This window comes from Notolepis coatsorum (genome assembly GCF_963971535.1).
Source record: "Notolepis coatsorum genome assembly, chromosome: 13".
Taxonomy (NCBI): domain Eukaryota; kingdom Metazoa; phylum Chordata; class Actinopteri; order Aulopiformes; family Paralepididae; genus Notolepis; species Notolepis coatsorum.
The window spans coordinates 59,860,337-59,883,680 of record NC_140177.1 but is presented as its reverse complement, the minus strand read 5'-3'; the positions used below and the strand labels follow the sequence as shown (position 1 = coordinate 59,883,680).

Genomic DNA, 23,344 nt, shown 5'->3' with positions numbered 1-23,344 from the left:
TAGAAATGGTCGTACGCACAGGTTAAGCACATATCTGTGCGTAAGACACGTTGATGAATGAGGGCCCTGGTCCCAGCACTGCCATGGCACTGTCCTGTTGGTACTGAATTTCTGTATTGTTGTCAAGGAAATGTCGTCAACGTCTTGCTCTCTGTCCTGACACAGCAATTGTCGCTCCTGCCCCTGATGGAGCCTCTGATTGGGGTCAACTTCGCCCATTTCGCCCCCTACGGCAGTGGCCAGCTCAACGGGGAGAACCTCCTGTCTGGGACCTTCGGCAGTGCTTCTCTGGACGGGGTCTCAGACTATTATTCCCAGCTGGCCTACAAGGTATGTAAATAGGATTTTATCTTGTGTTCCTACCTCTTTTATCTCTTTGTTTCATTATTTATATTCTTTTCATCATCTATTTTTTATTTGCTTTTGTATATTATCTTCTGAACAATTTACGTGTAGTGCTGTTTGACGTTTCTCTTATCCAATCCATATCTTAATCCTATCCCAATTACATTGCTAAATGAGTATCTCTCAAGGTAATAGAGTGTTGTTGTATGTTGTTGATGATACTGCAATGTGGTGTGATGACATTTGTATTGGCATCTTGCTTCTCAAAGCAGAGCAACCTGAGCAACCCACCAACACCGCCAGCTTCTCTTCCACCCACACCACCACCTGTTAACCGGCAGAAGATGATCAATGGCTTTGCCACAACAGAAGAGCTGGCCAGCAAAGCTGCTGCCATGGGTAAGCATTCAGGGATGCAGGGTTATACCTTATATGGAGGTTATACATTAGAATCCTCTAACATGCATCTATCTGTCAAAATTTCTATTCAGAAAAGCCACCCTTAAGTAGAATTCTCATGTTATTTCTATAATACTGTACAGCTCAGTTTTGATTTAGGAATATGAATACGTCTCTCCTTAAGCTAAATACCAGAGAGAAAAGATTATTGATGATTTCCATTTCCAAGTCCTGGAGCTGCTGTATAGATAGTGAATAGTGGAACAATTCCTAGGACACTTTGATAATACCCCATGGTGATTTTACTGGGATATGGGTCCATTTTCTGATTCAGTGCTGTAAGAACTATGTTTGAATAAAGCTTATTTGTATTTAACACTGTAGCTCAAATACTAATTCTATGAGCCCACAAAGTCGGTCACTAATTTATTGTCAGTGGACCACCTCCAGAAAGTGTCACTTTATGAGATGATATATTAAAATATTGATGCTCTGATTTCCAGCTTAGGGATAACTTTGCCTGTGTTAATAGATATAGACTTAACTGTCTTAAGATAATTGGAATAGTACAATGTCAATTCAGATTTTTGGGTCGATTTTCTTTTTAATAACTGGCTCTTGGTATCAGGTTTTTGCATTGGGGAAATTCATCAAACCGACACCCTGTTTTAGACTGTTATCTGCCTGATACCCTGTTTTAGACTGGTATCTGCCTGATACCCTGTTTTAGACTGTTATCTGCCTGATACCCTGTTTTAGACTGGTATCTGCCTGATACCCTGTTTTAGACTGTTATCTGCCTGATACCCTGTTTTAGACTGGTATCTGCCTGATACCCTGTTTTAGACTGTTATCTGCCTGATACCCTGTTTTAGACTTATCTGCCTGATACCCTGTGTTTAGACTGTTATCTGCCTGATACCCTGTGTTTAGACTGTTATCTGCCTGATACCCTGTGTTTTAGACTGTTATCTGCCTGATACCCTGTGTTTTAGACTGTTATCTGCCTGATACCCTGTGTTTAGACTGTTATCTGCCTGATACCCTGTGTCTCAGACTGTTATCTGCCTGATACCCTGTTTTAGACTGTTATCTGCCTGATACCCTGTGTTTTAGACTGTTATCTGCCTGATACCCTGTGTTTTAGACTGTTATCTGCCTGATACCCTGTGTTTAGACTGTTATCAGCCTGATATCGGAATCATGCATCCCTAACCTCTTCTCTTTTTTTTGTACATGCCCGTCCTCCATACAGTGTCCAAGGGCCTGGTTCCAAAGCCGCTCCATGTCCCCTTCAGGACGGAGGAGGACCTGCTGGCTCGGGCCATCACTCAGGGACCCAAGACTGTGGATGTTCCTGCCTCCCTCCCCACCCCGCCTCACAACAACCAGGAAGAGATCAGGTAACAGACGGTTAACAGATGGCACCGGGCCGCAGCGCCTTCCAACTGTCTTATTACATACGGCTGTCACAACATGTCGCAGCAGTTGTAGTTGGTAACAGTGTTCTCCCTCCTGTCATCCTACACCGAGACTCTGAGGCAATAAAAACCTAGCACTTGGAGAACGGTGGGAAAGAAAACCTTTAACCTGTTAAGCTGTAGCCCTATCTTCAGAAAATCCACCTAAAAGTACATGCCCAAGTAAATGGAAGATTGCTCCACTTCTACAAGGTCAATTTGAAACAAAGGAGAATATAAATTATCTTTTTTCTTTGACAGTGAATAACACCATGCCGACATTGCGGGTGATCAGATTTCGCTCACTGAGCTCATTCAGCACCTTCTTGAGATCAAGTGTACAAAGAATCTAAGCAAATTAATAAAGGGAAGATGATTAAACAGAACGATTTGTATATACAGTACTGAATTCTGACATCCGGACACATGCAATTTGAGTTATAATGCATTTTAATATATAATATATAATATCAGGCCTATAAATGACCTTATTATGGCCAAGTCATACATTTATGGATAGGGCCAAATCTCCTCTTTCCAATGGCAATCTAGTTATTAGTTATTTATTTCCTCGCGTGACTACTCACATTTTTCCCGATGCAATGCACAGAGAATTCACATTATTCAGAGAAACTCTTATTTTTAAAAGAAAAAGATTCAAACATCTAAACAAACGTAGTGCTGAAAATATACACTTTGACTGCTGTTTTGATAGGGTTAGGGTCTTTACTCTTGTCTACATTTGAAAAAGAAACACAACATTCATTAATACGGTCTGTATTGATCGATTTATGATGAGAACATCTTAACAGGTTAATGTTAGGAACTATTACAAAATTAAACGACATGTGTTTCGGCTGGAATGGCCCTCCTCAGCTTTATCAAACACATACAAATCACACTATATATATATATATATATATATATATATATATATAAACACATTCGGGGCCATTCGATTTCCCCATATAGCTATAGCACGGCCAGGTTTTCATTACATAGTTTCACTGTGCGTCACGTTGTTTGTAGAGCTAAATCTATATTTTATATTATAGCTATGGATACAATACCATGGTCCTTTGACCGTAACTATTTTCTGTTCAAGATGCAAAAAAGAATAAATGTTTTCATGAATACGTTCCACGCGTTATTCCGTGGTGAATATGAGTATAATTTCGGAATGATCCGGGCTAATTCCTGGGAGGCTGGCTATAGGGCGCAACGTGAATTATACTAAAACCATTGGCGTTTCGTCCCTGGACACGCTATTTTAAAATCAAATGCATATGATAGGTATTATGTTTCATCATGAATGCATGAAAGGGGGGGGGGGGGGTTTCTGATTAATTGATTGCCAATAACAGCATTCATTATTACCACAACACATGCCGATCAGGGGGATGGGTATGAAAACCAGGGACGATCAAGCTGAAATTGACATCAGATTGTCCTTACCTGTGATCAGTGGTATTCCAAAAATAATATTCCAATTATTTGATCGCCATCTGGTCCATCCTATGCCCATCTGGTCCACGACATAACCCACCACAACATTTGGATCGGGGATCCCGAAAACGATTCAATGCGATCGAGTGAAGCCCTAGGTTTCCCATTACTAGAAAAGATCATCCGGAGGCATTTGAGTGTAGCACCCGGTCTGGAACAGGGTTTACTGCACTCTCGATACTGCCTACTAGCAGGATCTGGCCGGTACTGCACCTTCGAAGTCCCAGTATGCCTTTTAACGCCAACATACAGTTTTTATTTTTTTTATATCAGATGGGTATACCAATGTACTAACTGTAACATTACATAGTAATGATTACTAACATAGTAGTGTGTTGAACTTTACACTTGAACTATTCATCCCCATTTTTTTGTTTAAGCAGCCATTTAACACAAAAGGATGACCCTCATGCATTGCAAATTTGCATAAAATTCTAAACAAACAAAATAACTTAAAAGAAAATAATAATGTAAAACAATGAATAAAGTGTGCATGAAATAATTTAGGAACTTGTTACATTCACCCACACAAGGGCTGAGGACTCGCACCCCCGCCCCCACTCTCTCTCTCACACACACACTATCCCAGCTCTTTCTCTCTTGCCCCTTCCTCATCTCTCTCTCTCTCTCTCTCTCTCTCTCTCTCTCTCTCTCTCTCTCTCTCTCTCTCTCTCTCTCTCTCTCTCACACACACACACTTTGAGTTAGAAACTCAGAAACAAACATAGTATCAATGAGAGTATCAATAATAATACACCTGAGTGAAGTCTAGTTTAAAAATAAAATAAAAATAGTGGCGTTAAAATAATTTTGCATTAACTTTGACAGCCTTAATATATAAATATAATATATATATATATATATATATATATATATATATATATATATACACAGTACGTTACACCCAAGAAATAATCCAAACACAAGCCAATATCTTTACTATTGATGGGGTCACCTGGTTCAGTGGCAGGTACTCAGTGGCAGGAATTTAACCCTGTCCTCACATGATAGACATAGAATAGCCTATACAGTAGTATCCATAGGCTGCACATGGAATATTCTAGAGGACGTCTCTAATATTAAATTTATTTCATTTGTATAAAGACTTTTACAATAAAAGCTCCAAAAACTCTGTCTACATGTTCTAAAAAGATTAAAATCACCTCCACCTCCTGGTCCAAGAAAAAATAAATATATATATATATATCAAACACCAAGACTTAACAGGACTCTGTTTCCTCCTCTTCCTCCTTCTTCCTCTCCTTCTTCTTAGTAACAGGGGACAGGAGCCTTGCAAGGACAGGGACACACCGGACAGTTTTGTTCCATCGTCGTCTCCTGAGAGTGTGGTTGGCATGGAGATCAGTCGCTACCCGGACCTGTCCCTGGTGAAGGAGGAGCCCCCCTCCCCCTGCCTGTCTCCCATCCTCCCCATGCTTCCTGCGCCCGGTGGGAAAGGTGAGGACACCCCAGTAATGTAGTCGAGGGTCAATGCTGGGGTACATATAATACCCACCTGTTTTTCTGTGGGTGTTAAGGGTATAATTACATATCAGCCTGATTGATATGTAATGGTCACAGTAGAGCCACCTCCACTACTACCATTAAAATACATAGGATGGCATGGCCACAGTAGAGCCACCTCCACTACTACCATTAAAATACATAGGATGGCATGGCCACAGTAGAGCCACCTCCACTACTACCATTAAAATACATAGGATGGCATGGCCACAGTAGAGCCACCTCCACTACTACCATTAAAATACATAGGATGGCATGGTCACAGAGTAGAGCCACCTCCACTACTACCATTCAAATACATAGGATGGCATGGTCACAGAGTAGAGCCACCTCCACTACCACCATTAAAATACATAGGATGGCATGGTCACAGAGTAGAGCCACCTCCACTACCACCATTAAAATACATAGGATGGCATGGTCACAGAGTAGAGCCACCTCCACTACCACCATTAAAATACATAGGATGGCATGGTCACAGAGTAGAGCCACCTCCACTACCACCATTAAAATACATAGGATGGCATGGTCACAGAGTAGAGCCACCTCCACTACTACCATTAAAATACATAGGATGGCATGGTCACAGTAGAGCCACCTCCACTACATTTCAAACATTACCAACGCACTTGTGATAATAAATAAGATCTGCAGACTTTCTTCTCAATTTCTGCATCGCTTCTTTAAAGAAAATATGGACAACTGTAGTAATTTGCTTCTACAACAAGGTTATTTGTAGTTGTTTTTTTATCTTAAACTGTGTATTTCCCATCAGAATACTTCGTACACAGATTCCGTGCGGTGTGTCGGATAACACTGAATGCCAATTCAATGTTTTAAATGTTTGACCACACACCATCTTATTATCATTTAGGGTCAGAGGTCAAGCTGCAGGATATCAAGACAGAGCCTTCCGGAATGTTCTTTGGCTCCCACTTTGGACCTATGTCTCATGATGCTAAACCTGGGCTGGTGTCTGTGGCCATCACACTGAGGCCGTCGGCAGCGGAGGTGAGCTTCACTAAATGAAATACTGCCTGCTACTACTTTCTTTATTTCGATTTCATGTAACCCTTTCACTACCACACTACAGAAGGTTAACCTTTCACTACCTCTGTAGTGTGGTAGTGAAAGGTTAACCTTCTGTAGTGTGGTAGTGAAAGGGTTAACCTTCTGTAGTGTGGTAGTGAAAGCGTTAACCCTTTGGTAGTGAGAGGGTTAAAAGCTGTGGTATAACTTTGAATTCAAACCTCGCTGACTAGACTACTGTTGCTATGGCTTTGTCTCAGAACATCACAGGGGTAGTGGCAGCCATCTCAGACCTGCTGTGTGTGAAGATCCCCAGCAGCTATGAAGTTAGCAGCACGCCAGACAGGGGCCCCCTGGCCATGCTCAGCGGCCTGAGGGTGGGCCCCCACGGTCTAGAGCCTCGGCCCCCTATGCTCTTCCAGGGACGCAGGGACATCGGAGGCCCCCAGGGGGGCCCAGGCCAGATGGTACGGCCCAACGGTCCACAGGGCATGGTTCAACAGCAGCAGAATCAGCACCTCCGCTTTCAGCCGGACCACTTGGGTGAGAATATAACCCTCGCTTTCTCACGTCTTTTCATTGATACGAATCATAATGTGACTTCAGTAACACTTAATGACACCGTCTTCTAAAACACAACGCAGCAGGGCGATCTTTATACACAATTGTTTCCTCCTGAACATTCTCAGGTGTAATTAACGGCCTCTTAACAATGTTTACAAATGGCTGTTTTGTCTCGCGCATCATTATCCGTCTGGGGCTAAAGGCAGCGAGCGTCTGGCCCAGGTGTTGATGGGCATCCTTATTGATTTCAGACAATGATCCTCTCAGCTAATGAAACGGAGTAACGATCCTTGGCCAGACCACTGTGGCACACAAACTCCTGCTTAGTGCTGTCAGACAGTCCCTAATGAATGTGGTCAGTAAGCTCAGTCAGAACCCCCCCCCCGCCTTGACTGAGAAAGTGGACACTTCATCAAGAGTTCCAGAATAATGGGCATTCATCTCAATTATTTTGTGTAATTGCCTTTTGGGTCTATAATTTGGTGTTTATCTTCCAAACAAGCGTGCTTAATCTAGTTGCATCATTTTCACCTGAATATGGTCATTATCATTGTAGGACGCATTGTGAAATGTATTGATAACACACTATTTAAATTTCTTGTTGATCCGAAATGCACTTGTTTGATTGAAAACCTCTGGTTAACCAGAAATGGGGCTACTGCTAAGCCATGCATTAGCATCTGTGACTAAAGGATCTGATGCTTTAGGCCCAGCTGCTGTCAGAGGACCCGATCAGAAGACTCCCCGCAGTCCTGGATCCAAGCCCCAGTGGTGCTGCCACTGCAAGGTGGTGGTTCTGGGAAACGGAGTGCAGAAATCCATCAAAGACCTCCCCGGCGCCCACAAACAGGTACCAGATGAGTCATTTCAGCCTAGCCGGTTGTTTTTAGATGAGGGAGCACCTCATAGACTGTCTCTCACTTCCGTCAGTCAGTCATGCATGCATTCATTAATTCAGTTACCCACTCTGCCCCTAGTGGCAGCTCACATCTATGACACTACTTACACTTACACTTAAGCCCGAGCGGACCGGTACCGGTACGAAATTAATATCACGTCATAAATAGATCATTACAGTCCGTATTAATTAATGTTGCGTCAATTCAAATGTAGCCAAGAGTAAAGACCCTAACCCTATCAAAACAGCAGTCAACGTGTATATTTTCAGCACTACGTTTGTTTACAAATGATTTTAAGTGTTATTAGCGAGATATGAGTTTATAAATATCTCTGCGCATCCCGGCGGAAACCGGATGAATTAGACACGAGGAAGTAACGTGTCATGAAAACGTTGTAGTCCTATGAGAGAGGAAACCCAGGGCTTTTCATGGACATCGACATTTCATAAAACTACACTACCCAGCTCACACCAGCCTCTGTCAAAGCTGTTGAAAATATTATTAGCAAAACATTCTGGCATTTTTGTGATTATATCTCACGGGTCGAACAAACCTGAACGTTATTGCCATAAAATAGAATGTAGTTTGTTTCTTTACCTTTCTGTGAACATCTAGATTAGAAGAAGAGAAACGCGTCTCAATCTGATGAACAATGGAAGAACTATTTACATTATAAAAAAGTAACTGTACTACTTACAGTAGATTTCATTCACAGTCTTTGCTGCCCTGTTATGGGTGCTTGGTGGTACTAAATCCATATTTAACTCTGCCATTGGAAAGAGGAGATTTTGCACAATCCATGGATGTATGACTTGGACATAATAAGGTTATTTATAGGCCTGATATTCTATATTCATATTTCAAATTGCATGTGTCCCGATGGCAAAATTCAGTACTGTATCTACAAAACCCTCATTTGCTTAAAAAACACATGATCTCAATAAGGTGCTGAATGAGCTCAGATGTTCACGTCTGGTCAATGTTAGCATGGTGTTATTCACTGTCAAAGATGGAAAAGAAGAAAGAAAGAAATTAAGAATTATATTCTCCTTTGGTTCATTACAATTTACTCAAGCATAGTAACAGACACAATATCTCTGACACTGGGAATACATTCCCTGAGGTCCATCGATGTCCCTAGATACCAAGAACATGCAAATGGACCTTGTAGAAGTGGAGCAATCTTCTATTTACATAGGTATGTACTTTTAGGCGAATTTTGTGAAAATATGGCTAGGGCATAACAGGTTAAGAGTAACACTTAACTTTAGGGGGCACAAGTAATGATTATGTACCAAGGAATTGATGAGGAACTACATGTTCTCCTTTTTCCCCCCAAGAGGTTGCTTAGTTTTACCAGCAACCTCGGCACTTGGCACTACCAAACCCGGTACAGTGACCACGCCCACAAGAACCTTGGAACTACCAAACCAGATTGTGATGGTCATCCCCCCTTGGGGGAGATATACCATTGACAAAACCAATTTTCCTCCCTTACTAGTTGTTTCCAGTTCATAACTTTTAGAATAATTAGAGTTAAGCAGCTAAGAAATTGGGATTTGATAGTGAAACGGACAGGCAAAATAGAAGCCACAGGTCTGTGACTTGAGTAAATGATGGTTAATCGACGGTTTGTTAACATAGTTTCTTATTAGTTCCTAATTATTGTGCCCCCCCTAAAGTAACGTGTTACCAAGTGATCTTCAGCCAAACATTGACATTTCTATCTAGTACCCCTATTATTTCTCCTAACCAGCTAGCTAATAGTCCACATAATCTATACAGTTAAATCTATATTACTACTATCACGCCCACAGCCCATTAAGACCCCTTTTTGTTAGACAACCATGACTTATTCTTAGTTTCCCTCAGGGGGCACTGACCAGAGGCCCAGGCCTCACTTCAAAGGGTATATTAATCCACATTCAGCCTGAAGGCCCACACACACACACACACACACACACACACACACACACACACACACACACACACACACACACAGTCGCACACACAGTCGCACTACACACATCCCCTGATTATGTAAATCCTCCCAGTTGGAGTGAACTCCATCTCAGAGCAATTAGTGGGTTAAGCAGCATGCCCCCCGACCGCAGTCTCGTGGATGCCTTTGCTATTTTAATATTGTATGTTTTTGATGTTTATTTAATAACTCCTTTTAATCAATTAAGCTTTAATAATGTACATTGACCGGTCTTTCATGTATTACTGTATTCCTGGCTCATGCTCTTAATACTGTGTCTTTATTAGGAGTCTGAAGGGCAGCTGAAGTCTGAGGCGAACTTTGTCTTCTGCAGCCACAGCTGCTTCCTCCTCTATTCCTCCTCTTCATCCTCCTCATCCTCACAGCCCAGATTGACAACTGAAACAAAGGTTTGTCCAAAGTGGAAGCCATGTATAAAACACCATCAATCTAAATTGTAGGCAATCGATATGTTTTTTGGTTGTCGTTTTCTTTACCACTGCTGGGCATCACATTGTGGTTTTGTGCTTCCAGGAATCCGTGGCCCTCCTCCCAGAGTCTGAGCAGAAGGAGAATCTGTCTAAAGCCCAGCACCAGTACAGTAACAACATGTCCTCCATGGATGTGCACTGCCTGGTCCAGCTCCAGCCCAAGCAGTCTCCCCCCTCCACCCCTCCCATCCCCTTCCCCACGGTCGGGGAGCCGCCCAAGCCTGAGCCCAAGGCCGACACCATCAAAGTGACGGTGAAGCTGAAGGCCCGGCAGAGAGCGCACCACGACGGGTGGCACCAGGGGAAGAGACAGAAGGGCCTCCGCTGGAGGAAGTGGACGGTCCAGGTCGTGGTGCAAAGAGGGAACTCTCAGCTCCCGGACGAGGATAAGATCGACGAGCTCCTGAAGAAGCTGGGCGCGTCCCTGCGCCCCCCCGCCTCACTCCGGGACCAGCGACGCTGCTGCTTCTGCCACCAGCTGGGCGACGGGATCACTGACGGCCCCGCCAGGCTGCTTAACCTCGACATGGACGTGTGGGTCCACCTCAACTGTGCCCTGTGGTCCACCGAGGTGTACGAGACGCAGGCCGGCGCCCTCATCAACGTGGAGCTGGCGCTGCGCCGCGGCCAGTCTGTCCGCTGTGCCTTCTGCCAGCAGACCGGCGCCACCAGCGGCTGCCATCGCCTGCGCTGCACCAACGTCTACCATTTCACCTGCGCCCTGCAGGCTCACTGCACCTTCTTCAAGGACAAGACCATGCTGTGTCACGCCCACCGGCCCCGCGGCACCGCCGGCCAGGCACTGGACCACGAGCTGCGCTGCTTCGCCGTGTTCCGCCGCGTCTACGTCCAAAGGGACGAGGTGCGTCAGATGGCCTCTGCCGTGCAGCAGCCCGAGCTGGGGTACACTTTGCGCGTGGGCAGCCTGGTGCTGCACGCCATAGGCCAGCTCACCCCCCAGCAGATGGCGGCCTTCCACTCGTCCACCACCATCTTCCCGGTCGGCTACGAGGCCTGTCGCATCTACTGGAGCATGCGTCATGGCAACCGGCGCTGCCGCTACGTGTGTTCCGTGGAGGAGAGGGAGGACCTGCCCGAGTTCACCATCCGGGTCATCGAACAAGGCTACCAGGAGCTGGTCCTGTCGGACTCCACTGCCAAAGGTGTGTCTCATCTCCTAGAAGATGTATGATGGACGGTTTATTTTTATTTGTGTGTTTGTCTGTATGTGTGTTTACGTATATATGTATATGTGTGTGTAGATATATGTATGTATATTGTTTTTGCTTTTATCAATTTGTTGGTGATTTATTATGTGTGTTGGTTCGAGATAAATAAAACTCAAATCAAATCAAATGGTTAGGGCTGTCCTCTCCACTAAAGAAATACCTGGTTGACTAATTGTCATGGATTTTTTTTCGATCAATCAGAAGGACTACTTTAAATCTCATGTTTACCAGGACATTACTAAGAGGGGGCAGCCCTACAATAGATTGTTCCATGTTCCCAGTTCCCAGTTTTGTGTAAAATGTGACTCTGTTGATAACCATCTGGGATGTTTCACTTTGCTCCATTAGGGGTGTGGGATAAGGTTCTGGGTCCTGTTGCAGAGCGGAGAACTGAATCCGGCACTTTGAAACTCTTTCCCGTCTACCTGAAAGGAGAGGACCTGTTTGGGCTCACAGTCTCGGCGGTCACCAAAATCACTGAATCGGTTTGTGTCTGCTTCCACATTGCCTTGGCTCAAGCTACAGAATGTTGAATTGACCTATCTCAAGCCCCGCCTCTCTTTTCTTGATCCTCCAACCACAACTGTTGCTAGGGAATCAACTTTTGTGATTGGAGGATCAAGAAAAGAGGCCGGTGTGAGGTCAATTGAAACTAAGTAGTAATGTTAATATACCGGTATATAGGATACTAATGTTGAAGCAATGAGTTAATATAACAAGTTGCAGAATCTCAACCTGTTTCTTATTCCCATCCAGCTCCCAGGAGTGGAGGCTTGTGGGAAGTACTCCTTACGCTACGGACGCAACCCTCTGATGGAGCTGCCCCTGATCTTCAACCCCGCCGGCAGCGCCCGGGCCCAGCCCAGAGCCGTCTCCTCCTGCATCTCGCTGGTCATCAGGTAACAGGATGTTGGACCCACTGTTCTATCTCCTCTGATCCCCTAGAAAAAAAATCCTAATCCAGTTTAAGTGGCGGTCACGTCTTCGCAGCTATTATTTGGAAATAAAAAATGAATGCAACCACTAACAAGCTCCCAAGAAGAGCTTTATTTTTATCCTACAAAATGTTGCATTCTTCTTTCATATAGTAAACAATGATATGACGCACAGTTTCCATGTCTTTCAAAAGTTAAAATGTATTTGTTGTAAAATGTGACAAATTTTATTATTTGACTAAGGCCTGCTCCCCTCCTCTGAACACACAGGCCACAGCCGCAGGCTGTATCTACCAACAGTACCAGGTCCAACCAGAATGTGGCCCAGGGAGAAGGTGCCGCCCCCCACAGCAAGCCTCCGGTAGTGCACCCCAGGTCCTCACAATACCGCTGGATGAAGAGCGAGTGGAGAGCCAATGTCTTCCTGGGCCGCTCCCGCATCCAGGTAGGTTCTGAGCCAGATAAATCAAATACTGTATTGGCCCCTGACATGGAAATTTACCAACACACTTCTCTCTTTCATACACGTTACCCCTCTCACTCTCTCTCTCTTAACACCCTCAACTTGTACACACATGCACACACAGCATTCTCAAGTATATTCTTTTATCCAGATCTCTGTACGTCATATCTATAATTCCAGATATATCTGCATGTACATCATATCCACTTGTTTTGTCTACTCTCCTGTATAAATATTTTGTCAGCTCGCCATTCTACAGAGATCTAGGCTATAGGGCCGATTGCTTTAACCTAGGTCTCTCCATATTGCAACGTGTCAGTCTGTCAGTAAACTCTATCCTTAATCAAAGACTCTATTGTCCGCCTCCGTGAATCATCTAGTCAAATTATTATCAGCCTGAATAAAAGACGACCCTGCTTATAAGATGGGGCAGCCCTACTCCCCCCATGAAATTTACCTAAATTATTTATTTTTAAATTCATCGGACGTTGTGGACAGCGACTCCTACAGGTCGGTTGGTGCGCCTGTACAGCAGAATCAGGAAGCAACGGGGGCAGCGTGAGCCTCCCACGCGTTACTCCTCGCCGCTGAGAGATTGCGCTGTGCAGGTGAAACGATGCGACGGCTGCCTCCTCGTGAACCGGAGGGGATACGTGATGCAAGGCTTCGTCCACATTGCAGCCGACCAGTGGGAGGCATGGTCTAACAACGTTCGAGACAGGGGAGGGTAGAATTGGATAATACGAAATTGGGATGGGAGAAAAATGTAAAATGGGGAGAAAAAGTAGATAATAAAAAAAAATCATTTGACTTGAATAAAGATGTATTTAATTAAGACTGCCTGGCCATGATCTTAAAAGTTTGATTTATTTTGTATAATTAGTATTTCAGTACAACCTGGACATCTATCTCCAGTGAAACACAGATACACAACAAAAAAACAAGATAAGAAATGTAATGAATTCATTAAATTTAGATGAAATCTTCTTGGTTAACTTGGCCTACAGCTAGTTCAAAATGAAAACCCCACCTGCATGTTGGATCATCCAACATTAACATTACCGTCTTCTAGAGACAACGGGCTCAGTTTAAGCTACCGGGAAGCCAGTGGTATCCTATGAGACTAAACATTGCAAGGAATCCATAGATATGTCATTGCTATCTTACCAGGAAAGGGGCAAAATATTGCTCCAATGTTAAACATCCCTTACCCCGACACCTCTCAGTCTCTAGTCCTTGAATATAAGACAACTTTTCCATGGGTGATTCGGGCCAATACAGTAATTGATTATGATGGCGGGAAAGGCTGCTGCTTTCTCTGGTCTCTCCGGTGACATTTCCTGTGGACAGAATAGATATCTGAATTCTTGATGTGTTCACAGGGCCTGGGGCTGTTTGCCGCCAGGGACATTGAGAAACAAACCATGGTGATCGAGTACAACGGAACCATCCTCCGCAACGAGGTTGCCATCAGGAAAGAGAAGACCTATAGATTGCAGGTATGTAATGGAGGATACTTGGACATGTTGAATTTTAGTTGGTTATTGTTCTTCACCAGACACTTGTCACATTGTGGAAAAACATTTCTTCAGTTGTGCTTCAGTTTCCCTTTGATTGTGTATCCATGTCGTATCCTCAAGGCATTTTGTGTGCCTTCCGTGTTTCTCTTACCGCCGGGGACAGACTGGACATCAAGGCACAGAAGTGCAGCCAGGGTCCTTTCAGCACCCATGTTAACTGATTGCATCATTCAGGCCGAGGTCCACGATGCGGAGCTCTGTGGCCGGCTCCCAATCGTGAGCGATAGTTCCGCGGTCTTGTCTGGTTTCAGTTGTGGAAGTTCCTTTCAAGGCCTTTTGTTAACACCTCCCCACCCCCCTGTACCCTCCTTCCCTCTCCCCTCACCTGGTCATCCCTCCCCCCTGTACCCTCCTTCCCTCTCCCCTCACCTGGTCATCTCTCCCCCCTGCACCCTCCTTCCCTCTCCCCTCACCTGGTCATCTCTCCCCCCTGCACCCTCCTTCCCTCTCCCCTCACCTGGTCATCCCTCCCCCTGTACCCTCCTTCCCTCTCCCCTCACCTGGTCATCTCTCCCCCCTGCACCCTCCTTCCCTCTCCCCTCACCTGGTCATCCCTCCCCCCTGTACCCTCCTTCCCTCTCCCCTCACCTGGTCATCCCTCCCCCCTGCACCCTCCTTTCCTCTCCCCTCACCTGGTAATTTTTTTCCCCTGTACCCTCCTTTCCTCACCTGGTCATCCCTCCCCCTGTACCCTCCTTCCCTCCCCTGGTCATCCCTCCCCCTGTACCCTCCTTCCCTCCCCTGGTCATCCCTCCCCCCTGTACCCTCCTTCCCACACCCCTCACCTGTTTTACCAATACATTTGTATCAACCATGAAGATTTGACCAGGTGCATGATTAACCTCGCCGGTTCCACCAAACGGCGTAGAGGCTGATTGATTGGAGCAGAGGAGTGGAGTCTCTTGTTGACCGGAAGAGAAATGGTTTCTGGTGTGAACAGCCAGGCTCCTTTTCAATATGGAATGCTAACCATTTTAGGTTAAGGACAAAGATTAAATGTTTTCTCCACAATATGACAATATAACCAAATCAAATGTAAAATGTCAGGGTCTCTTTAATGAAGGATTATAATGGTATCTGTTGATGTTTTTGAACATAATTCCCTTTAGTCTTTGCCTTGAAACAGACAGGAAACAGAACGGACGTGGAATGTGCTTTAAATGGCACCCGCTTCTTATTTCATGAAGGTTGGGATTCCTTTCCACCCTCCAGGATCCCAATCTGAGCATGACATAAGAGCAAAATGGTCACTGTGGGAATATGGTAAATTTTGCCCCTGCTTCCTGTCTGTCTCAGGGGTTAAGCTGCTCCAGTTAAAACTTCCACACAGTAATTTAGATTCCTTCCTCACAGAACCACGGAGTGTTCATGTTCCGCATCGACAGCGAGCATGTTGTTGATGCTTCTCTGACCGGGGGTCTGGCAAGGTACTGTAACATTCTATTGATTATTCCCACGTGGTGACAATGTGAACTTTGTGAGATGGCGTCTTTCGTCACAGTGGAGGAAGTGATTGACTATCAGAGCTTGATTGACTATAGGGAGGTGTAGTCTGACGGCGAGGTCCACCCGTATAGGGATTTATCATTGGGAAAATGGATTATCGGCTATTGTAACAACTCTGCCTCATGAACATTGGAAAGCTTTCCATTTTTGCACACTAACATTATTGTTTAAGCATTTTTGGTTGAAATAAAATTAGGTGATATTTTATTTTACGATTAATTGCGAATATTTTCATGTTGAGCTATAGATTGTGGATGAATACGTACAGAAAGGTACTCCATGCAAATGTTCATGCTTTATTTGTTTTAAACGAGAAGATTTAGAAATGGGCAATGGGGAAATACGTTGCAATTTTGCGAGGTGGACCGGCCGGAAACAGAAATGACGTAACCACTACGCCTCCCTATTCTAGTCAACGTTAGTAATGTCTACCGTGGCTGTGAGGGTTGTGACCAATGCTTTTCTCTATTTCTTTCTTCCATTATAAAGGTATGTTAACCACTCTTGTGCCCCAAACTGTGTTGCTGAGGTGGTAACATTTGAAAGAGGCTACAAAATCATCATCAGCTGCAATCGCAGGATTGAGAAAGGAGAGGAGGTAGGTTTATTTTCCTTGAATAGAGACTGTATCTATCTCTCTCTTTCTCTCCCTCTCAGGGTTGTACTTTATCCCACGGGCCAGGACACCCCTGATCTATATATATATATTATTAAAGGAGCTCCCGTCTTATACGGAGCTACTGAGAAATCTTGATCCCCAGTTAGACTGGCTGACGAGCCGTTATATTCCTGGTCTCATACCAAACAGTCCTTGTCCCAATGACACAATGCAGGCAGCTTTCTTGGAAAATGATATTTATTTGCTTCACCGTGCAAACAGAATATCCTTGTTTTTTGTTCCTTAAACTGATTAAATGATAATGAATATGATACCTAATTGGATACAAACATTTCGACCTGATACCTGCGTCGTACGTGCGGTCAAAAACCATTGCCTTTTCCGGGTCAAAACTCCTCCTCCTACAGGTGTACGTGACGCTTAAATAAAAGAAGCGCCACCCCCTGGTCACATAAATCCATTGCACTTTAAGTCCATTTTGGCCGTTACACACCGGCCCCTAATTGTTAAGGCATGCAGACATAACAATTCAAAAAATAAATAAACAAAACAAATAAGAGCCAAAACATGTTATGGATTAAGTGCATCTACGCTTCATGAACCAAACACAGTTGTCACTGGCCTTACAATGGTGCCACCTTTAGTCTGCAATTTTACAGAACGCACCAGACCTTGTTCGTCTGGAAAGAACCCTGCCAAGTGGCCAGGACCCACGAGGAGCTGAAGAATCCATGACGACTACAATATCTCCAGCTGCCAAACTCCTTTTCCTCTTGTCCCAGAGAAAGCACAGAAAATCACTGTCTTCCTCAGCGACCTTCACCTGGTGGAACATGGCTTGAATGTCACCCATGAATGCCACCGGTTCCTCTCTGAAGCGAGTTAGCACTCCTGGCTCCTCCTCCTTTCCTGGTTCCTCGACTTCCTGTTCCTCCTCCTTTCCTGTTTCCTCTTCCTTTATCCACCCCTGTGTTGGTAAAAGGTGGTAGGTCAGGAAGGATTCAAGATTCAAGATTCAAGATTCAAGATTCAAGAGTTTTAATTGTCACGGCATACAGGTATACAATGAAATGCGGCTGGTCTTGCCCGCGACGATGTGCAATACAGTGGTACAACATATAATAGAATCCAATAAAATACAGTGGTACAACATATTAATAGAATCCAATAAAACAGTGCAATAAACAGGTACATGGTGTGCCATCTCGGTATCTGTACATTAGTATTTACAGAGCATATAGGACATGCTAGTTAGGATTCTGTCTGCTGGAAGATCCGCCATCTTTTGCTCCACTGCACTGTCACTGTAGTGTTTGCAAAAGCTGCATTCAGCGATGATCTTCTCAGCTGCATGGGCGTTGGTGATCCAACATTTCTTCCTCACTTTGGACATTGTGTGAGTCCTTCCACCATGTCTCCGATTCTGGTGTACATGCTTGAGAATGAGCATTGAAACTTGCTGGTCCTTGGAGAGAATGAGTGGAGGTTTAGCTTCCTCTGGTGTTGATCCTCTGCTCAATGTTCCTACAACTCTCAAGAGTCCATCTTCAAACGCTGTATCCAGCCTAGTCACTCCCACATTGTTGGGCAGACAGACCTCCTTGTTAAAAGGTAATTTCAAGCAGTACCTCTCCTGCTGAAGCACTGCTGAACTTTCAAATTTTTCCAGGTGGCTTAGGTCTTCTCTGGACACTTCCTTCTCTTTCACAGCTACTTCTTTGAAGTTGTGTTTGTCCTGATCGGCCAGCATTTCTTCCTGTCTGCACACAGAGATCCTGTTCACTGTAGCAGAGGGAAACTCTGACTCCACAACACCACTGTTTCCATTCAGTGGACCATTAACGACCCATCCCAGCACTGTCCTTATAGCATACGGGCCATTCCTGTGACTGTTGATGACCTCCCAAGGTTCCAATATCTTGGGAGTGTTGGTTCCAATCAACAGGTCGACATTTGCTTTTAGGCGTGGGATGTGTACGTTGGACAAATATGACCATTTAGACAGTTCTTCAGGTGTCACCATGTTCTCAGCCGTGACTGGCATTTTCTTCTGTGTGAGAACTTCCGGAAGAACATAAAAGTCATCGCTGTCCAAACCAGCTACCTCCAACCCAGTCAAGGAGTAAGCTGGAACACCCGTCTCTTGCCCCATGGTGCTCAGTAGGAAGGTGGTTCCTCTGCCTGTGATATTCAGCCTCTGCATTAGGCGTTCAGAGCAGAATGTGGCTGAGCTACCAGGGTCTAAGAAGGCGTATGTTTGTACTATGTTTCCGTTTGCTGCTTTCACATTCACAGGGAGAATGGCTAATACACACCGGTCCTTACCGGCCCCTGTATGTCCACATGTTTGCAGTGAAGTTGGTTGCTGTAACTGTTCTGGAGAAAATGGTTGCCTTTTGATGTGAAGCAGGGTGGGGTGAGTTTGACCACAGACTTTGCATACCAAGCGCCTTTCGCAGTCTCTGCTCATGTGACCAACACATAAGCATGCAAAGCAAACTCCCTTTTCCCTCAGAAAGTACATTTTCTCCTTGTGCCTTTTCTCCTGCAGTTGTTTGCACTCCTCCAACGAGTGACTGCGAGCACAGCAAAGGCATCCAGCTCTCCTAGCATTCACTGTACCTGGTGTTGGTGATGTCAGCTCCTTGGCTCTCTCAGATATTACTGTGGTGGCGACAATGTTTCTTTTCACTCTGTTGGGATATGATTCAAACCTGGTGAGAGATGTTGTGCCAACCACACCAGAATTTGGATCCTGTATGTCACCAAACAGAGGGTCAGAAAGAAGGCTAACATGTCGCTCCACAAACCTGATCATATCACCGAAGTGAGCTCTTTCCTGTGTATTTTCCATTATGCCATGAGCCGTACTCCTCCATTGCTCCCTCATCTTGAATGGCAGTTTTGATATAATGGCCCTCATGTTGACAGGCATGTCCAACTCCTGCATGTACTGAAGCTCCTCCATTGCATTGCAGCAGCCACGCAAGAATAAGGAGTAGGCTTGAAGTGCCTTGACATCCTCAGATTTTATTGTTTGCCATGCCAAGGCCTTTTGCATGTAGGCACTTCCTATTTTGTACTGGTTTCCAAAGTGTTCTTTAAGAAGACCCTTTGCCACTGCGTAACCACGCTCAGGAGCCATATGCTGGCAGCTACGCACCAATTCCTGTGGCTGTCCTCTTGTGAACTGCTCCAGATAATACAAAGCATCAGCGTCTGTAGCCTTTTCCTCCACTCCTTGTTCAAATGCTTTGATGAATGTTCTGTATTGGAGAGGGTCACCTTCAAATGTTGGGATATTTCGTGGTGGCAGAGACCTGGAATGCTGTTGCTGCACCAGAGCAGCAGTTATCTCATTTTGCCTCTCCATGATGGTAAGCATGTTTGCAGGTTGGTTTGAATTGATTTGAACATTGTCAGTTGTTCCCATTCTGCTTTCCTGTTCCTTGTGGTTGTGATTATATTGGCGGTTAGCAGCAGTGCTATGCCATTGACCACGTTCCTTTGGTCTCACATCCACAGGCTTGTTTGGTGGTATTGACAATTGTGTCAATTTACTTCGTTGTGTTAATGTCCCAGGTTGGTATTCCCTTGCAACAGGATTTAGCTTGTGGTGTTCCCTTTCAAAATAGGAATTCATTGCATTTGAAGGTGCACGAGATGAACGCTTACTTTCAGAGGAGTGCAACACGGCCAACCTTGCAGTGCTTGCAGCCAATTCAGTGTCCACCTCTAGTTGTTCCTTTTTTCTTTTCAACTTTAGTTCCTGCTCCTTCAACTGATGCTCCTGCTCCTTCAACTTTAGTTCCTGCTCCTTCAACTGATGCTCCTGCTCCTCCAAAGCATGTTTTTCTTTTAGAGAATCAGCACGAGCGAGAAGTGCAGCTCTATCGGCTTCAGCTAAGATCCTGGCAGATGACCTGCTACTTGTTTTTGAATATTTGCTCACAATGTTTGACACACTGTCATTTGGAGCAATACCATCATCCATTAAATGCAAATCACCTTCAGTTGTTTTACCATCATATTCATCATGTACATTCGTTATACCTTCAATATTTGAAACCCACAGTTTTGCATTTGAAATACACTCATTGATTGACAACATTTTTGCTTTAAACCAGGTGTCTTGTTCTTCTTTTTCATCATGTAACGTATAACCCAACAGAAGATTGTCATGTATGCATTTCGCCTCATAACACACCTGATTCAAATCTGTAAGAGCATTCTCTACTTTTTTCTTCTCATTATTTAACATGAAACCAAGAATTGAATCTTTTATCTTGGCTGCCATGTTAAATTTACGTTTTCTGCTGGCATCCAATTTGCCACAATGTTCTGCAACAGCCTTGGCAGTCATTTTAACGACACGTTTCCCAGTGACGTCACCGCTAACAGCGGAGCGCGCTGTGGTCTCCATGGAAACGTTTGATGCCGTTTTGCGCGTCGCCATGTTATTAGATTGTCTGAATTAAAACGAGACGGCTGGTGACGAGTCGCGCAACATAGTCACTACAAAAAAGGTCCGCGTAGTCAAGTGTTATTCCTCTTCAGCAACCATGGATTTACGCTCAACCCCAAGTTATGTGTGCACACAATTTTACATGGCCATGTATTTATATAGCGCTATTCACATACCTCCTTGCGTTGGGTACCATGATGTCGCCTCACGGATCAGTACTCGCGGTCCAGTACTGATCCTCAGCCACTTCGGGTCAGCACCGGTGTCTTCCTCCTCCACGAACGGCTGCAGGCGGATCCGCGATGCAGCAGCAACAGTAGAATCCTCTTCCTCCACACAACAACAGCAGCAGCTCCTCGCCTTCCTCCGGTGGAGATTCTCCGACGTCCCCTAACGCATCGAATCTTCCCCAGTCTCCAAGCAAGAGTCCAACTGGTGCGCGGTTTTTGACTAATATTAAAGGAGCTCCCGTCTTATACGGAGCTACTGAGAAATCTTGATCCCCAGTTAGACTGGCTGACGCGCCGTTATATTCCTGGTCTCATACCAAACAGTCCTTGTCCCAATGACACAATGCAGGCAGCTTTCTTGGAAAATGATATTTATTTGCTTCACCGTGCAAACAGAATATCCTTGTTTTTTGTTCCTTAAACTGATTAAATGATAATGAATATGATACCTAATTGGATACAAACATTTCGACCTGATACCTGCGTCGTACGTGCGGTCAAAAACCATTGCCTTTTCCGGGTCAAAACTCCTCCTCCTACAGGTGTACGTGACGCTTAAATAAAAGAAGCGCCACCCCCTGGTCACATAAATCCATTGCACTTTAAGTCCATTTTGGCCGTTACATATATATATATATATATATATATATATATATATATATATGTATTTACTACTTATCTATCTCTCTCTCTGCCTGCCATTGTGTGGCTTTCATGCTCACTGTCCTTTTTGTTTGTTTGTTTGTCTGTTTTCCAGCTGTACTTTGACTACCAGTTCGACACAGCGGACGGTCAGCACAAGATCGCCTGCCACTGTGGTGCTCCTGAATGCAGGAAGTGGATTAACTGAGTCAAAACTAAAATGGACAATAAAACACAAAATGCATTCCTTGCCATACTGTGCGGATGCCTTGCTCTTGTGTGCAGAGAAAGGTGCTTCACACTAAAGTCATGTTATGAATGAGCAGAAGGCCTGAACCCTTAGAGAGGTGAATGAAGTCCCGTGATCGCAAGGAAGGATGATTGTTGTCGGAGGGGATGAGGATGATGACGATGAGGCTGTAGCAGGATGTGACTTGTGCCATATGTGTGAGGCTCTGGTTCTATTGGATGTCCTCTGTCTGTGTGTGTGTGTGCGTGTGCGTGCGTGTGCGTGTGTGTATCTGTGTGTTTGTTTTCGGTGTACCTAAGGCGCAATATCCACCAGCGAATGAGGAGAGAGCACTCTCCGGGGTGCGGCCTTATTGGTTAATAAGGGCAGGCCCTTTCGTTTCATACTGTCAAATGTATACAGTACCGTATGACTAAATGTAGACATCACTGAATGGGGAATGTACAGCAATGAATACCGCGAAGGGAATATTAACTTGCACTAAAAAGAAAATTTAAAAAAAGACAGAGAAAAAAAGAAACAAATACACACGAAAAAAAAACTTTAAGATACTTGATTCCATGAGTCAGTTTTATCCTAGGTTTCTGTCTTGTGATTTGTGTGGAATTCGAGAGGACGTTTTGTATTTATTACTGAGTGAATGAATTTTATTCTCAAAATGATGAGACAGTTCAAGAAGGCTAGACTGCTATTGTTTTTTTTTTGAAGATTGAAGACATGCTGTTACTTTTGTATAAATGTACATAAAGAAAACTATAGGAATAACCGACCAAATACTACCTTAACCTTCTTGATGTTTGGGTGTTTTTAAAAAAGAAAAAAATTAAAAAATATGTTTTTGTTCAGTTTGTCGTTGAAATTTATTTAAGATGGACATTATGATTTCATTTTGAGAGTATATATTATGATTATTCTGTACAGAATTTGTAAAATAACCACAATAATTCACAAAGTATTTTTGTTGTATTAAAAGTAAGGTATTGTAGCGTAGTGTTTTGTGATTTACACGTACTTTGACCACTCGAAAATAAATATTTTTGTTGACTAATGTGGTAACGAGTTATCGGTTACAGATTCAAAGGAAATCTTCGGATAGTAAGAGATCATTCTGATCTGTTTGCTATTAATCAGGTTTGATTGTAAACAACTGTGAATTAGGTTTTAAACCCAAAAGCAACTTTTAACTTTTTAACACAAATAGGCGTAGAAACACCACCGTGTTTTCAT

The 23,344-nt window shown here is 44.2% G+C and overlaps 1 protein-coding gene across 1 annotated transcript in view; it reads left to right on the top strand.

Moving 5' to 3' along the window:
• Positions 1-23,344, top strand: part of kmt2cb (lysine (K)-specific methyltransferase 2Cb) — a gene marked incomplete at its 5' end in the record, with an annotated part of 190,869 nt that extends 167,525 nt beyond the window's left edge. Inside the window, 16 exons of the mRNA XM_084326982.1 lie at positions 166-330; positions 615-744; positions 2,000-2,147; positions 4,984-5,168; positions 6,109-6,245; positions 6,524-6,806; positions 7,535-7,677; positions 9,995-10,117; positions 10,242-11,361; positions 11,776-11,912; positions 12,184-12,326; positions 12,633-12,807; positions 14,208-14,324; positions 15,759-15,832; positions 16,401-16,509; positions 21,983-23,344. Coding sequence (XP_084183108.1) covers positions 166-330; positions 615-744; positions 2,000-2,147; positions 4,984-5,168; positions 6,109-6,245; positions 6,524-6,806; positions 7,535-7,677; positions 9,995-10,117; positions 10,242-11,361; positions 11,776-11,912; positions 12,184-12,326; positions 12,633-12,807; positions 14,208-14,324; positions 15,759-15,832; positions 16,401-16,509; positions 21,983-22,075 — 3,282 coding nt within the window. The 3' untranslated portion in view covers positions 22,076-23,344. The remainder of the gene's footprint in view (positions 1-165; positions 331-614; positions 745-1,999; positions 2,148-4,983; positions 5,169-6,108; positions 6,246-6,523; positions 6,807-7,534; positions 7,678-9,994; positions 10,118-10,241; positions 11,362-11,775; positions 11,913-12,183; positions 12,327-12,632; positions 12,808-14,207; positions 14,325-15,758; positions 15,833-16,400; positions 16,510-21,982) is intronic.